The 16,332-nt window shown below is 45.7% G+C and overlaps 1 protein-coding gene across 1 annotated transcript in view; it reads left to right on the top strand.

The window, feature by feature from the left end:
* The window catches only part of iqca1 (IQ motif containing with AAA domain 1), a 50,091-nt gene extending 35,070 nt beyond the window's left edge, over positions 1–15,021 (top strand). Inside the window, exons 16-20 of the mRNA XM_036540767.1 lie at positions 2,321–2,520; positions 6,938–7,024; positions 11,483–11,660; positions 13,067–13,305; positions 14,845–15,021. Coding sequence (XP_036396660.1) covers positions 2,321–2,520; positions 6,938–7,024; positions 11,483–11,660; positions 13,067–13,305; positions 14,845–15,021 — 881 coding nt within the window. The remainder of the gene's footprint in view (positions 1–2,320; positions 2,521–6,937; positions 7,025–11,482; positions 11,661–13,066; positions 13,306–14,844) is intronic.
* Positions 15,022–16,332: the final 1,311 nt, after the last annotated feature.

Genomic DNA, 16,332 nt, shown 5'->3' with positions numbered 1-16,332 from the left:
CGGGCGCTCCATCCCATGTGCTGTATCATCAGTCTTAGCCTATCCACTTGCTTTCAAGATCAGTGAACCTCTGCAGAATTCTGGCAACCTCAAATACAACTTATTTTCATAAAAAATACGGCCATTTTGATCTGGAGCACCCATCAGCGGATTATTTTTGTACTCATTTGTTCAGAATCTTGCAATATTACTTTGGACTACAGACTACATTTTTCTTAGTAAAGTGATTCCAAGTGTAGTGGAATGCAGACCTGTGACATTATGATGGGTGACTCGTATTTAAATTGGCACGGTCTACATGTGGCACCCTGTGGTCTGGGAACCCCCACACCCTTCTGACGTACCGCCGCACCCCTGACCTTCACCCCACCCTGCATCTGGACAGCGCCATGCAGCGAGCAGGCCGGCGTTAGCCTGGCACACGCTTCGAGGGCGTGCAGCATCCTCCGTGTCTCACAGCACATCTCACATTGCGAGCCTCTTACTCACCACAACGCACGGGCTTGGCTCAGCGATTTTTCTGCAACGTCGCCATGTTTCAAGCATTTCGGGGAAGTTTTGGGACACACTGCATCATTTAGAGCAGGTGGCTTCAGCTCAGCACTAGAGGGGAGGCCGGAGGGGGGCAGCCTCTCCCTCTGCCAAAACAATATCCGGCCCGGCACACAATAACAGGAAATGATTGTGTTTGATCCCCTTCATGTCTCAATTTGGGCCATAATAATGTTTGCCTTGTTTCTTATATAAAGAGAGGACTGTTAATCTTGTCTTTGTCAACTATTTGTTGACTATTTGAAGTAAGTATTGTCTTGCAAAGTTTATTTCTTTAGAGTAGCACCATATAAACACAGCTGAAATGGCTCCTGTTAAAGAGCCTCTTTATGTAGGCTACAGCATTAAGAATTGCTTAGACTGAATGACGATGCTGTAATCTAGAAACAAATTCTGTGTCATTGCTTTGTTAATCAATACATTTTACCAAAGGCTTACTTCCATTAATGCAAATGGATCCAGAGTCTCCCTGAAAGTTTGTTCCAGGGGGACAATCTATTAGAGTGTATTGTGCAGATGACTTTGCCCCCTGCTGTCTGCTTATTGTAGGGAGTTTTGTATCTGATCCAATGCTGGCTCTGACCAGCTGCTCTTGCTGCACAGCATGTTCTGACAGAAAAATTGCCTTGGTAAAATGTTACAGCAAATTGCCTTTTCTTCTCCAAAAACATCTCATGATGAAGGAAGTCTCTCGCTGTGTCTGAAATTCGCTTCGTCTGAGCTTTTCGGAATCCCAAACGGACGAACAGTCTGTTGGCTTTCATCATCTTCTGCTTTGAAGCTCTAGGGGTTAGCTCGGTGGGGGGCAGGGTTACATGAGTGGCTCACTGCCTGGTGTGCGTGTGGTGGGGGTAAGGGGGTGGGGGGGGGGTATTACTTACAGACACACAAACGCTACTAAGCATGAAGATCTTTAGGAATGGAAATGTTGATTACCATTTTATGAACACACACAGTGTAATGGTAACCTTTAGTCTACTCATGACCTTGTGTTTATGCCCCACAGCAGAGCGGACAGGCAGGCAATTAACCCTTACATTAACAGACAATTTGTTTGGACACCAATAAACACGGCAGGCTGGAGAGGGGTCCTCTAGGCCTGGATGGAGCAGTGCACTTTGGGTATAAAGTGCAAAGTTCAGAGTTCCTCTGTGATCACAGTGGTCAGCTGTCCTGGTGCAAGTCCTGTCTGAAGCATTGTTGCATACTGAGTGGTGGGGGGCATCTGCCTAATGGGAGGGTTGGGGGGGTGCTTTTTTGCAATCAAGCTGCACCTGTCGCATGTCCGGGGGTGGATGTGTCCCTATCTCATGCTCAGATCAGCAAGTTTCCTGCCCCCTCTGCAGTCTGGCTTTTTACCACAGTAAACATCTGAGGCCACACAATGCCTCTCACTCAGCCCACAGGCTAATTAATCCATTGTTCCCCCTTGTTCCCATGTACACTGGCCGGACCAGACCATCAGCTAAATTAATTAAAGTCTTGAAACATGCAGCGATATTCTCCTGGCTTAATGATTGATATTGAGAAAAAATGAGAAAATGAAAGAGAAAATAAGGAGTGCCTTTTTCATCTAAAATACAGTATATTCAAGCTGAACCAGGACACAGGTGTTTGACTAAATCCATTTGTATTTTTGTTTCTGTGATTCTGATTGGTTCTCCCCAGATAGGTGAACCCTGTAATGACCTTTATTATCTGGTACATGAAGACCCCTCCTGCCTTTCTGAGTCCCTCACTATGGCTGTCCTCCTGCTGCTGTGAACAGGATCCCAGGCCGTGCACGAGAGAGCTCCTCTGGTGAAGACCATGCTGCTGGCTGGCCCTTCAGGCGTGGGTAAGAAGATGCTGGTGCACGCCCTCTGCACTGAGACTGGAGCCAACCTCTTCAACCTCTCCCCGGGCAACCTGGCTGGGAAATACCCAGGCCGGAGCGGCCTACAGTACCTCCTGCATGTAGTGTTCAAGGTGAGAGAGGAGCATGCTACCGTTAGCCTCCTGTTTCACTTTCAATACACAGAGTCTCAGATTATGAGAAAGCTTCAGACAAGGGGCAGGACGGGTCTCAGGTAAAACGTAAAACTGGAGATGATCCTATCAGCGCCTTTCCTCTGAGTTCTCCTGGTGTGGTGCATCATGAGAATGTCTAGTGTTTAATTCCCAACGATAATATGAAGGTGTGTCTCTCACCTACTCTGTTCACTGGTCATAGTTTGTACAAAATCTGTAAAAGAAAGAATCTGTAAAAGATCTTGTACAAAATCTGTCAAGAAGGAGCTTGAGAGTTACATGAAGCACAAAGGTATAGAAATGGCGTATGGGCTTGTCTAGACTCACATGTAACATATTTCTTTGTCAATTCAGTAGTGAGATTGATAGAAAGCAACCAGTGCTCTCACCTTTCACAGTTTTCTTTCCTCCTGAGTGCTACAAGGTCAAGCTGCCATTTTGTGCATTTCATCAGAGTTCTTATGAGCGCCTGCTCCTTCCTGTTCATAAATCAGCACGCTTGCGGAAATTGGATACCTGCTCCATCTTTGGGGTGATTTGTCAGGATTCTAGCACAGCGTTCCGCACTGCGTCACCTCAACGAAAAGGGACAAAGGCTCTATTTAGCTTAGACACCTTGGTCTTGCAGCTGGCTCCAAACGCAAACACATGGGGACCCCTCCCTGGCTGTTTACGGCATCGTTGGGAGGCAGACCTTTCACCACCTCACCGCTAATGCAGTCTGGGAAGCGCTGGGCCCCATTAAGGACGTCCTGCCCCTGCTCGCTACATCTAAGTCCTGGGGTGGGGGTGGGGGGGTTTGGGAGTTGGTATTTGTAAGGTGCAGGCATGCATGGGACATGATGGTGAACTGCATGTCTGTGTGCATGTGATTTTCAGTCCAAGGCCTCTTGAAAAGGGTCAATATGGGCAGGGCAATGCTGAAGACTTGTGGTCACATCCATCGTTCAACTGGGTGGTTCAGAACAGAGGCAGGCTTAAAGATGCAGTCATGTTTGTTGAACTTTTACAGCTCTGTTGTCAAAATGGCTAACATCCAGCCTAACCAGTGACCTTTCCCCATTACATCACGTGCCTGGAATGCGCCCCTTCCATGACATCTCCCCTGTTAAGTCATGAGCATGCTGTGTTCCAGTTCCTTTGTTTTCCAGCCTTTTATTCCAACTATGTCATTTTCTGTTAGCAACTAATGTGGTTTCCAAAATGCAATTTTCTGTTTTCAGCACACATTGTGTAATGTATTCTCTCTCTCCCTCTCCTTTTCCCTCTCTCTCGCTCTCTCCCCCCAGCCCTGCTCTGAATCCATTTTCAGAGTCCCTTACGCTTCCAGTCTACATAATCCAGTCAATCAAAGTCTCCTCAATTTTGTCCCGTAATTTGGAACCTGATTTGCATTGTCATGGCAGAGTTCTCCATTGTGGGCCCTGGGACTGCATTTCCCAATGCTTCAGTGACCTTTGAGAAGAATGTTAAAGCATCATCTTCTTCTGTGAAATGGGGACAAAAGTTCTTTGGCCTTTCAGTGGAAGAGCTCCAGTTACATTCCCTCTCTAGGCCAGAAACAGGCCTGCCCGTAGGGAGATTTTTACAGCCTCTTGGCTTCGCAGTCTTGCATGGCTTTTTCACACACTGGCTCCATTATCCACTCTTCAGAGATCAGTTGTAGTCTCATCTTTTTAGCTCGAAGGCTGGTCCCGGTTGCATCAGCACATACCTGTGCATCTGCCTCCAGCTGTCTCCCGATATGGGGCTGTATTGCACTGATGCTTTAGAGACCGTGTCTGCTGCAGATTATAGCCTTTTTCTTCCAGCATGAACTGTTTCGTATGTGAACTTCAGCTTTCAGTCAAAACGTCAGGAAGGAGGAAGGAAGCCCGCTGAGGGGTTCTGACAGCAATGGCTTGTGGTCTGTCTCCAGTCTGGACTTCGAGCACAAGTATGAAAGCCATTTACATGCCAAGTTTGATGCCTGCGCCTGTGTTTCAAATGGTGCAGAAGTGTTTTTCTGCCTTAGTCATGCTTCTTGCAATGAAGCCAGGCAGTTACCACTCCCGTAGCTTGAGACCAGGTGAGAGCTATGGGATCGCTGGGTTCGCAGCAAGCTGGTACCCACCTATTTCAGCAGGCATAACTGGAATCAGGTTTAGTCACTGTACTATTATGGAGTGGTGGTGATCATGACTGAGGCTGAGTGTGAGGGGGGCTGTCTGCCTTCAGCTGCACAGAGACTCAGCTCTCCAGCTCCACTCATTCTGCTCCAACAGGGTCTTTCCAGGATAGTGGGTGCAGTGCCAAGCTGGGCAAAACGTACCCCCAATAATTTGTCATTGCCACGACTATTTGAATGTCTGCATTTCACGCCGGCCCTGGCATCAGCAGCACAGCTCAGGCCCTGCTTGGGTTTGGCATGAGTCCTTCTGTGGTGATCCTGTGTCTCACAAACATCCGCTCTGTCCTTTGCAAGCCCGTACTCGTCACTCACTGTCATTCACAGTACCTCTGGAACAGAACCTCTCCAGAACACAGTTTTGCCTTCTGTCATGTTCCCTCTGTGTCACACTGACAGTTAATATGTTGTCTGCATGGCACTAAGCCTTATCACATCCTACCAGGTGTATCACATCCATCCGGTGGGACAGAGAATGGTCTGGAGTCGCTTGCAGGTCAAACAGTAATCCATCAAAGTCATAATAGCCGAAGAGATTGATGAAGATTGCAAGGAGGGGACTGTCTTCATTAAGAGGGATCCATCAGAACCCTCATTTGGTGATAAAATTTTGAAATAACACCCAGAAGTTTAATGCTGGTCCCACACCGGCTTTCTGTACAGGAGGGGAGTCTTCATGGAGATAGCAGTGCCAGTGTGTTACTTTCAGGTTCCAGTTCAGATTTTTATGGATCTTATTGTGCACCAAAACACTGTTCCAATGCTATGCATTGCAGAGCCGCATAAAACAGAGACACTGCAAAAACAGAAACGAAGCAACCACATTCATTGGACTTTTACACCCCCCCCCCCCCCCCCCCCCACTCACAGACAGCGAGCATCCAGGTGAGCTGGCAGCCGTTCTAAATGACATCACACCCCCTATTACCCCTCTTCAGGACAGGTTCCTCTCCTTAATGGCCCATAGCTCAATTTCCCCCTCCAGTACCAATAACTGATGGGGTTCACTCGCAGTGCTGGGGGTGGCACCACCCGTTCCTCTCCAAGTCCAAGAGAGGCTTCCCCCTCCACTCTCAGCCCAGCTCTGGAAGGGGAACATTCCACCAGCATTGCAGTAGCCGTAAATGAGCCGTAACCCACATTAATGGACTTTACGAGTGAACACAAAAAAATGAAAAGTTAGTGTTTACACAGAAGACAGGCTGAGAAGACGATTGCCTGCAATTTGTGGTGCAGTGGGTGTCTAGCTCACCAGAACAGCCTTTGATGTTAGAGTTTTTTGTTGTTGCCATTCTCCTGTGGCATCTCTTCTCACGTGTGACATTATCAGAGAGAATCTGACTCTGCCACCGGTCCATATTGCACGGCTCCACATTTTTGAGGAGCTGAGCCTGCATCTGTTGATGGAGTTCACATTGGCTGCAGATGTTGTGGGGGAGCGCTATATACATCATGTGAGTAGCTCCAATAAAGGCCTGTGGTTGCTCTGCCTCACGAAATGTGGGCTGGCAAAATGGAACTGTAAACAGCAACAGAGTGGCATCAAAGGCGAGCCTGCAGGTGGATCCAGCATGGTGGAGGTCTCCCTGAGTCTCTGCATTCCTCTTTTTTGCGGGGTGGGGTTAGGGCTTGGGGGGAGTGCAGTCAAGAGCTGTTAGGTCTTTCCTTCTCTACAGCAGACATACTGTAAGCATGAATATGGACAGAAGGCTTACATATGGCTTTGAAGGACACGTGTTTGGACTGAAACAATGCTCTGTCCTTCTCTGTAGGATGGAGCTAAGAAACCAAACCACATGTCTGCAGCTTGCTGAGTTGGCTTCCTGGTTTGTTACAGTGACACCACAGCAAATTCATGTCCACCTGATCAAAAAGACAGGCACTAAGTGCGTGAACATTTGCCTAATCCAAATGCTGAGACAAAAACTGCATGCAGTCCATGTCTTTTTGAAATATTTTGAGGTTATATGAGGTGTCTCTTGATTAAATTAGTGCGTGTACTGGAGTCCATTGTACGTGCTTGGACAGGGTTGTACACTCATGTAGTGAGGTATGTTGTTCTCTTTTGGGCCAGGTTTCCTTGTTATATAATGAGATCTGTCATTCCTGTTTGGGTCAGGGTTTAGTCATATGGTCCATGTGAGGTCTGTTGGTTCCCTTTTGACCAGTTTATGCAGTGGTTCATTGAGGTCTGTATTTATCTGGTAGGTGGCTCGTCTGCTCCAGCCCTCAGTCATCTGGATCGGCGACGCAGAGAAAACCTTCTATAAGAAAGTCCCCAAGCAGGAAAAGGAGGTGGGTCTACCTTTACCATGCAATACCTCAACAGCGCCACCCAGTGGACACTTCTATGAACTGACAGAGGCTCAGAACCCACACACACCATCACAGCTTTGCTTTTACGTTGTTCATCTGTGAGGGAATAATTCTACCATTTTATTTTTTTTTCCAAATTCCAAAGCTGAACAATGACAGAAAGCACATTGAAGCTTTTGAATAACCGAGATGACAGTAGACATAATATGTCCCAGCAACTTTTCATGAAGGGTTTAGACTGTGCTGTGAAAAATTAGGCTTGACTGCATGCTCCATTTCACATTGATTTCAACATTGATATCCCACAGAAATACTGCCAAGATACACCTTGAGCAGTAGTTCAACTAATTAATATGATACAGCTACAGTAGAAAGTAGACAAGCACTCAGAGGTAGAGCATACACTTCCCAATCAGAACACACATGGGCAGACTCAGCTGCTTGCTGTGCATTGATGACGTGCATGGGTGGGGATGTTGCAAAAATGCCACCGTCTACCTCAAAAAAGTAGAACACAACACCCTCTGTGTGACGCAGAGCATGCAATTGGCTTTAAACTGAAACTAAAGTGTGACAAGGGTGTGACCAATCAGGTCACAGAACAACATTCCCCTGAATGATTGACAGGCCATGATAAGACATTTGCTGAATTGCTGTTGGTAAGTTGTATCACCTCTGAGTGGCATAGATACCTCATTTTCCAATCACAAGCAATTCTATATTTTATGCGAAGAAAAAAGAAAAATGACTGGGTAATAGCATATACGTGATCTGTTTCCAAGGGTGAAAACCTTGATGTGTTTTGTGTTTTTCTTTAATGGCCATTAAGGCTGCAACAGAGTGACTCAAGAGACACAGCAAAGCAGTGCAATAGACCCCCTCTTTGGTACATTAAAGTGTTGGATCAATAGAAAAAGTTATTGCCCAGTTCCATGGTAATGGCAAAGGGTGTGGTTTCATATTGTTGGTATGTTGTGAATGTGGTCTTCATGAAATACATTTTGACATCTGAGTGTGGGCATCATTCATTCCTTCTTAGACAGTAAAAGTGGTAAAAATAGATTTTGCATCTGTCTCACTGTGTTTAAAATCAGGCCCAGAGATGGTGGAAGTTCAGCTGAACATCTGTGAGAAGGCTGGTATTTCTGAATTGTGTAACAAGTTTTTGTAAGGTTTGTTCTTCAGGCACACACAGGAAGAAATCTTGAAATGTTCCCACCCAGGCTAATGCAGACAACAGCATTATCAGACTGATGAAGGTATTCTTTACAGCTGTGCTGTAATTACATCAGACACCTTAATCTGGACAGAAGTGGTTAATAGGAACAAAAGCTATTTCTTGTTCTTCAGTGTCATCTTAATTTTTTTCTTCTGTGGTTTGCAAAGTCCTTCTAAATTGGCTGTTGACTCTCAAATACATTCTCGGTTTAGAATGTTTTTAGTGTTTTTAATGGCAATTTAATTGTTTGAAGTACATCTGCCCATAATTGAAGTGAATTGTTTGTATTATCTCTCTTTCGAAGTTACAGTATCCCGTGCAGTTTCCTTTTTTTGCCACCTAAATGCCGGTACGGTAACGCTCCAGTGAGCTGCATCGGCTGTCATCCTGAGCTATGGCTACTGCGGGTTGGATGAATGACCAGCATTCATTCCAGAGAGGGTGTCTGCTGTCATTGCCTCTCTCTTTCTCTCTCTCTCTCTCTCTCTCTCTCTCTCTTTCTCTCTCTCTCTCTCTCTGGGCCACATTCACTCTGCACTGAGCTCTTGGCTGAACCCCTCTGCAGTTATATGTGTTTATGGGCGATTAGCAATTTTGAGTGCGCTGAGTTTACACAGGAATTACCATAATGCTGGTGTTTAAAAACCACAAAAGCTGACAACGGGACGCCCATCAAATGGTAATGCAGCCAAACCTCAGCGCTTTGCCCCTGGGGCAAGAACAGCTGCCCTTTTGACCTGTGACCTTAGTACCAGAAACGTGTACCTGCATGCATCTCCATGTGCAGTTGATTTATTAATTAACTTAATGGATTGATCGGTTGATTGATTAATCCATGTTTGTTTTTCATAGTAAAGTCTGCAGGATATTAGAAGGGCTTTTATCAAGTAAACAAATCTGTATTGTGTGCTGCATTAACAACAGTACAGCCAAACGCTGCTGAACGTCCACAATACGTTCTGTAAAATAGGACGTTATGTGATTTGGATGTTGTGCGAACACCATACTATATATAGTGTATGGTATAGTACTGAGATACACGTGTTGCGTGCGGGAAGCGTTGCCTTTACTACGTCCGGTTACGTTTTTAAACTTTATTATAACCTTATGGGACTACGGACACATATGCAAACGGACATTGTCCGAATAGATGTTAAGTGGCGCGTGACTGTACTAGACTTGTTTGTCTCATGGCAAATGGTAATCCATCAGAGTTAGTCAGTCATGGCTGTAAATGTTTTAATGGTTCTTAAAAGCTTGATTCATAAAATGAATGATCTGATTACTTAATGGGTAACAATGTATTAAGATGGGGATTATAGTGTGCTGATCCACTTCGGTAAGTTTGTTACAGTCACGTCTGCCCATTTACTGTGGTACTGACCTAGCGAATGAAGAATAAAGACCTCTGACAAAGAGAACTAAATATATGTTTAATCATAGTTTATTCAATTTCTACAGAGAGGATTTATATTGTATTTATGTTGGATTTGCTGTGAGAAGGCTCTCCTCACACCAGAAGTTAAGAGGTGGAATAATATATATTTTTTTTAAATTACACACCTTCACTTCCAGTATGGATGGTTCAGCTCAGCTTCAACCAAAAGCAACCACATCCTCCAAGTCATTTCAGGCATGGGCAGAGTTTCCCAACGGGCACCTTCTGCTAAAACCTGTCTCCATTCAGAGGAAAACCAGAGTTAGCTATGGAAATGAAGCCCCTTTCTTTAGATTCACTTACCAATGGGATTCCAGGAAGGACAAAGCGCGATGTTAGGCTTGTAACCCCCAGTTATTGACAGTGTCTGTTTGTCAGCCAGCTCTGCAGTAGTTCTTGAACAGAGGTGGAATTCACACAGAGTCTGCTTTCAATTCAGGAGCTCAGGCTCCCTCGCGCTCATCCCCAGCTTCTCCTGTCGGAGTGCATTAGCGCTTCTTAATGAACGTCGGCACATGTTCCACACATGCAGCCCTAATCTGGCATCATCAAAGATGTGAGGCCTATTCCCTCCAGCCTGAGGGAGCTGGATCGCAGTGAAGGACCTGGGTGGGTGCTGCGTTCTGTCATAGTAATGGATTAAAGTGTCATAGTCAGCATAAAGAAGGTCAACTGCGGTACTGGAGAGAGTGTATTTTCAGAATGAGAATAAGCATACACACACTTGGAAATGCACACTTGCATGCACACACACACACACACACACACACACAGAGACAGGTACACACACATACGCATGCGTACGCATACACACAGACACACACATACACATACAGACTCACGCACTCATACTGCAAATCTTTTCCTCTGTCAGAGAGAACATGATAGAGTGCTGTTTTATCAACACACTATTGCACTAAAGCCAGGAGAACATGACCAGGCAGGAAAGCATCATCTGTTTCTCGTGCTAAAAGCCCAGGGGAGACACCGGCAGGCAGGCCAACACATCACACAATCCAGAGTCTGTCAGAGGGTGTCCCCACACAGGGAGAGTGCACTTACTCTGAAGAGACAGGTGATGATGATGTGTACACCCCCTGACAAGTTACCAGCCCCTCCTTCCCCCAACAGACCCTCTCTCTATTAGACACACGCACACACACAGGCTCACACACACACTCAAACACGCACACATGCACACACACACTGTTTCTGTGACACCGTGCCTCTGCATATTGTACATTCAATAGATTCCAGAAAACCACTGTTCTGCCAAACTGGGAGTAGGATGACTAAATTCAAACACAGCTGTGGATGCAAAGAAAAGCTATACTAATTCTGCCCTCTGGTGGCCACAGCTGGGTAATGAAAAATATGAATAAGAAGACCAGAATGTCATTTCCTGGAAAGCCCAAGGTGCACAATCCAGTGCACTCTTGGTTTAAGTGTTTTACTGAAACCCCTAAAATATGTCATCCAAATGCATTTGCAGCACTTTGCCCTGAATCAGCAGAGAGCAATCTCTGCAGGCACTTTACCAGAACTCAAGAATTCACTGATAGATTTATTGTGCTCATGTGTTAGACTTAGGTAGTGGAGAACAAGTGAATGCCCCTAACACATCACCCTGTAAGTCTAAAATAGAATGTGATTGGCTGCCTGAGCATTGGGACCAGAGTCTTTGGCTTTGGCTCGTTGAACCAATAACAGCTCTGGGCAGCATTATGGTGTGTGATTGGTAGGGCCAAGGGCTCTTTTATTTCTCTTTATCTCTTTACAGTTAGAACCCAAAAGGCTAAAGAAAGACCTCCCAAAGCTGCTGAAGTCCATAAAGCCGGAGGACCGTGTGCTGATCGTGGGGACCACGCGCCGCCCCTTTGACGCTGACCTCAAGACCTTCTGCAAAGTCTACAGGAAGATCATCTTGATCCCAAGACCAGACTATGCCTCCAGGCTAAGTTAGTGGATCCTTCCACTGAGTACAGTCTAAGTTTGTGTATCCCTCCACTTGTACAGGCTAAGTTAGTGCATTACTCCACTCATAAAGGCTAAATTAGTGCATCACTTTGCTAGTAGAGGCTAAGTTAGTGTATCCCTCCACCAACTACAGTCTGTTAGTTTTTTCTGCTCTGCTGAGTCCATCTCTGTCTTCAAGAAACATCTGAAGATACAGCTCTTCCGCTCTCACCTGAGTACCTGAAACACTTCCCCTCACTTCTCATGGCTCAAAACGCTCTCCTACTAAAGTATAAAATAAAATTTTTAAAAAGTAATCTGATGGTTTAACACACTAATTAGCTTTACCTGCTAGTTTATACCTTGCCTGGCCAACCATTGAAACCTGGTCATGCAGCGCATCTAATATTGTTGACTCCGTATGGTTTTTTGCTTGTGTTGTACTCTACCTGAACCTGAACCTCTACCTCACTTGTAATTCGCTTTGGGTAAAAGTGTCTGTCAAATGAATAAATGTAAATGTAAGTTTCTATGCCAAAGTTAGTCTGGAACAGGTCTTTTATGATGGTTGCAGTTTTGGTAAAATGTGTATGTACCAGAATTATGTGCCAGCAGGGGATTTCAGGGCACGGAAGTTATTAAGCAATTATATTCGAAATGTGTTTTCATCATATGAGGCTTACAGAGTGAGTCACAGGTCTGTCCTTGTTGCCACAAACTGAACCAACAGCTGGATTCTAGCTAATGGTGGGTTTGGTTACAAACCACCTTGGTAGCTACTCTGGACTTAAATCCATTATAAGAGCATGTATTTCCAATGCTGTATTGACCAGTAGGAATCATTCAATATTGCAGTTTTATTGGCTGATGGTGGCCTTGTTTTTTTTCAAGGGACTTACTTTCATTCAGGTGATACAGGACAGTTCTATTATACTATAAATATGCTACACGCATAAACAAAAATGACCACCAAACCATGTGATCTAATGAAGTGAAAACGAAAGATCTGAAAAGACTGACATGAGAAAGATACACTGAGCATCCACCCTGTCTCTCCCTCTGTGTGTTTATAACACCCCCCACCTCAGTAACTCAGCAGTGAGGGCCGTAGTCTATGCTGCCCTCCGCTCTGCATTGTGTGCTCTGCTTGGTGCTAGCCTGTGTCCAGCCTGTGTTGTGACTGTGTCCAGCCTGTGTTGTAACTGTGTTCAGCCTGTGTTGTGACTGTGCCCGGCCCATGTTATGACTGTGCCTGGCCTGTGTTGTGACTGTGCCTGGCCTGTGTTGTGACTTTGCCTGGCCTGTGTTATGACTATGCCTGGCCTGTGTTGTGACTGTGCCTGGCCTGTGTTGTGACTGTGCCTGGCCTGTGTTGTGACTGCGCCGCGTCTCGTCCGTCTGCCCACAGCCCTGTGGAAACACCTCTTGCAGGAGCACGGAGGGAAACTGACGGCAGCCCTGGACCTGAGCTCCCTGGCCAAAGTGACGGACGGCTACACGCAGGGTCACATCCTGCAGGCGGTGCGGGCGGTGCTGAGCCAGAGGCGCGTGGGCCAGCAGAGACGCAGGCCCCTGAGCGCCCTGGAGTTCATCCCCGCCCTCGCCCGCCAGGACCCCGTCTACAAGGAGGAGGAGGAGGCCTTCAAGGTGAGCCTCATCACCACGCCACGCTGGTGCAGGGACGGCGAGCACAGCCCTGCTTGATGCCCTTATCCCAGGCAGATTCCATTCATTTATTATGGTCCATGTTCTTTAGAGAGCAGGGACAACCTGAGACACGACCCTACATACCTGTATTAGCACAAAATGTGCACAAAAAGCTGGGATTGGCAGTCCTGTAATTGTGACTGAGACAGGATAGGAGAGAGAATAGATGAGAAGCTTTGCACAGATCTGGCCACATGGGGGAGCACTTCACCTCCAGATCAGAGATGGATCAGCTGGAGCGACTTTGTTGCAGCATGCCTGAATGTCTGCTGGAATGAATGCTGCATAAGAGCATTGTGTGTGTGTGTGTGTGTGTGTGTGTGTGCGCGTGTGTGTGTATTCAAGTGTGACTGCGTGCATATGTGTGTGCGCGTGTGTGTGCAGATATGAGGATGCTTATCAGTGTATGTGTATTTGTGAAAGTTTTTGTCTGTAAGTAGGTCTATCAACAGGTCTGATGTCTGTATAGGTCTGTATAATTGTCTGTGTGCGTGTGCGTGTGCGTGTGTGTGTGTGTGTGTGTGTGTGTGTGTGTGTGTGTGTGAGAGACTAGTGTGTGTTCCTATGTGTGCATACGTGTGTGTGTGTGTGTGTGTTTGTGTGTGTGTGTGTGTGTGTGTGTGTGTGTGTGATGTGTGTGTAGTTTGTGTGTGTGTGAGTGTTAACATCCAGCATTAGTATGTTGCATATTTGTATGTTTGCATGGCCATGCATGTGTGTGCATGAGCCAGCGTACGTGAGTGAGTGTTCGTGTGTTTGTACTGACATGATCTACTGCTGGCTCCTAAATAGACTACATTATGAGGGGCTGACACTCCTGGTGACAAATGGCATTCACAGTACACAGATCCTGTGGTGCCACTTAGCTTTGGCCAGCAGGCTGACTTCACTGAGGCTAAGCTCTGCTTGTGACCTGGCCAACCAATGACACCTGCACTCCCATGGTGGCAGCATACAGGGCTCAAATGAAGACTGCTGGGGTCAGAGTGGGGCAAACTGTTCCAATGCACAATGACTTTGACCAGAGGCATGACTTCAAGAGTTCTGTGTAGTGTTCTGGCCATTAAAATGTGTAGTCTACTGTCAGATGTATAAAGTTGCGCTTTAACCAGGTACACACATTTCTGGTCTCAGTAATGTGTATGTCACTGATACATGTTTGAATGTGGTCAGTAGTGTCCTATTTGCAAAAACTTTCATGCCACTTATATAGATGCACTTTGTACTCTCACACTGTAAGATGCTGTCTGTAAAAAGAGGTAATGTAAATGTACATGTAAATATCCTCCACTCTGACAGTCTCCTCTGTGAGTAGATCCACCTTTTCTAGTTCCAGTTCTTACTGTGAGCAATATTAGCACTGGTAGGATCTGACTGAACTGAGCAGTTAGGGAGGAAGTGGAGTGTAGGTTGGTGCATTCTGGAGCCATACAGACTGTCCTTCATGCCAGGCCATGGTGATGCTTGCTGTGTTCACAGGCCTGGTACAGCAAGACCCCAATGGGCAAGAAGAGGGCACGGGCTGCCAAGACCAGCGAGGAGGAGGGCGAGCCGGGCAAAGGCAGGGAGAAAGGAGGAAAGGGTAAACCGAGAGGCAAGGAAGGGAAGGGGAAGACGAAGAAGAAAAAGATGAAGAAGAAGAAGACAAAGAAGTAACCATCTGATCAGCTGCACAGCACCTCTCCTCAGCAGTGGGATTGGACCAGGTCTTTTTCCTGAGGAGGAGTGGACAGTAACGCTCTGAAACTCCTGGGCAAATGCTAGGGCAGCGGACCTCCTACATCACCAAATGTGTACTTGGGATCTGTGTGGTTGAATGTAAATGCACATCAATCTCCCTTGCTTTCTGTGCTTTTGATAGTCACCAATGCTTGCTGTTCCATTTATAATCAAGGTTACAATGATTGAGTTGAATGTTGGTAGTCAGAGGCACACAGTCCTGGAACCTTCAAGCTGATTTCTGAAGCATTCCGCATTGTGGGTCCCAGTAGTTCTTCCACAACAGCAGGTATGGATTTTGTAAGGCTCACCAGGGAAAGTTGAGCACTGTCAAAATGCACTCAAAGGAAATGGAATGATGAACATAATCCTCCCAGTCAATGCAATCTACAAGATTCTGTCCGATTCATTCTCAGTACTCAAATGAAACCAGACTTGTTACTGTGATCTATGAGATTCACTTTGATTCACACTCAGAACTCAAATGAACCCAGACTGGGTTTGAGCATCCTACCCTAGGTGAAACACAGATCTTGAGCATTGCTCATTGCTCAGATGCAGACTGCAGCTGAGACTGACTGAATTAGGCTCAATTCAAATCCAGAAGTAAATTATCTTGCCACAAAGGCAAAAGTGTGTAATAGTGTTTTATTATTTCTGCATACAACCCCCCTCATCCTGTCAGAGTATCATCTTCTGATGTGATCAGTCCTCCATCTCCTTTTCTTTCCAATGCTAAACTGTATTTTTTAATTTCCTAGCTCCTTTTTGGTGGAGTGGACTGCCTGTCAACAAGAGGACTTCAAAGTCTTTTATTAATTTCCCTAAAGACAGAACCATTTCAAAAATTATATCCGAATTTCTCATTCTCTTGAATCCCTTTTTTCCCTTTAGAGGTTGATCCTGGTTTCATTTTTAATATTTTCATTTTTTGCAATTAAATTTCTTAGATCTATTTTAACATGTTTGATGCATTCAGATGCATTATGATTCCAAATTTTGTTTGACATTGTATTGTAAGTATTCATTGTACAGTAAGTCTCTCTGAATAGGTCCATCTAATAAACCACACTAATACTAACGGTTTGATCTGAGATCTTTTGTATATTCCACTGTGCATGTTGAATCTGCTGTCTCTTGTCTCTTGTTCATGGTGGAATTAGCTTCCTCCTTCACCTGACCTGACAGATGAGCTGTACAGATATAAAGTGTCTCTCAGGTAACCCATAACAGCTCTCGGGTTTTGTA

This window comes from Megalops cyprinoides, chromosome 11 (genome assembly GCF_013368585.1).
Source record: "Megalops cyprinoides isolate fMegCyp1 chromosome 11, fMegCyp1.pri, whole genome shotgun sequence".
In the NCBI taxonomy this organism is placed as follows: Eukaryota; Metazoa; Chordata; class Actinopteri; order Elopiformes; family Megalopidae; genus Megalops; species Megalops cyprinoides.
The sequence above is the reverse complement of the archived record's forward strand: the minus strand, read 5'-3'. Positions and strand labels throughout refer to the sequence as shown.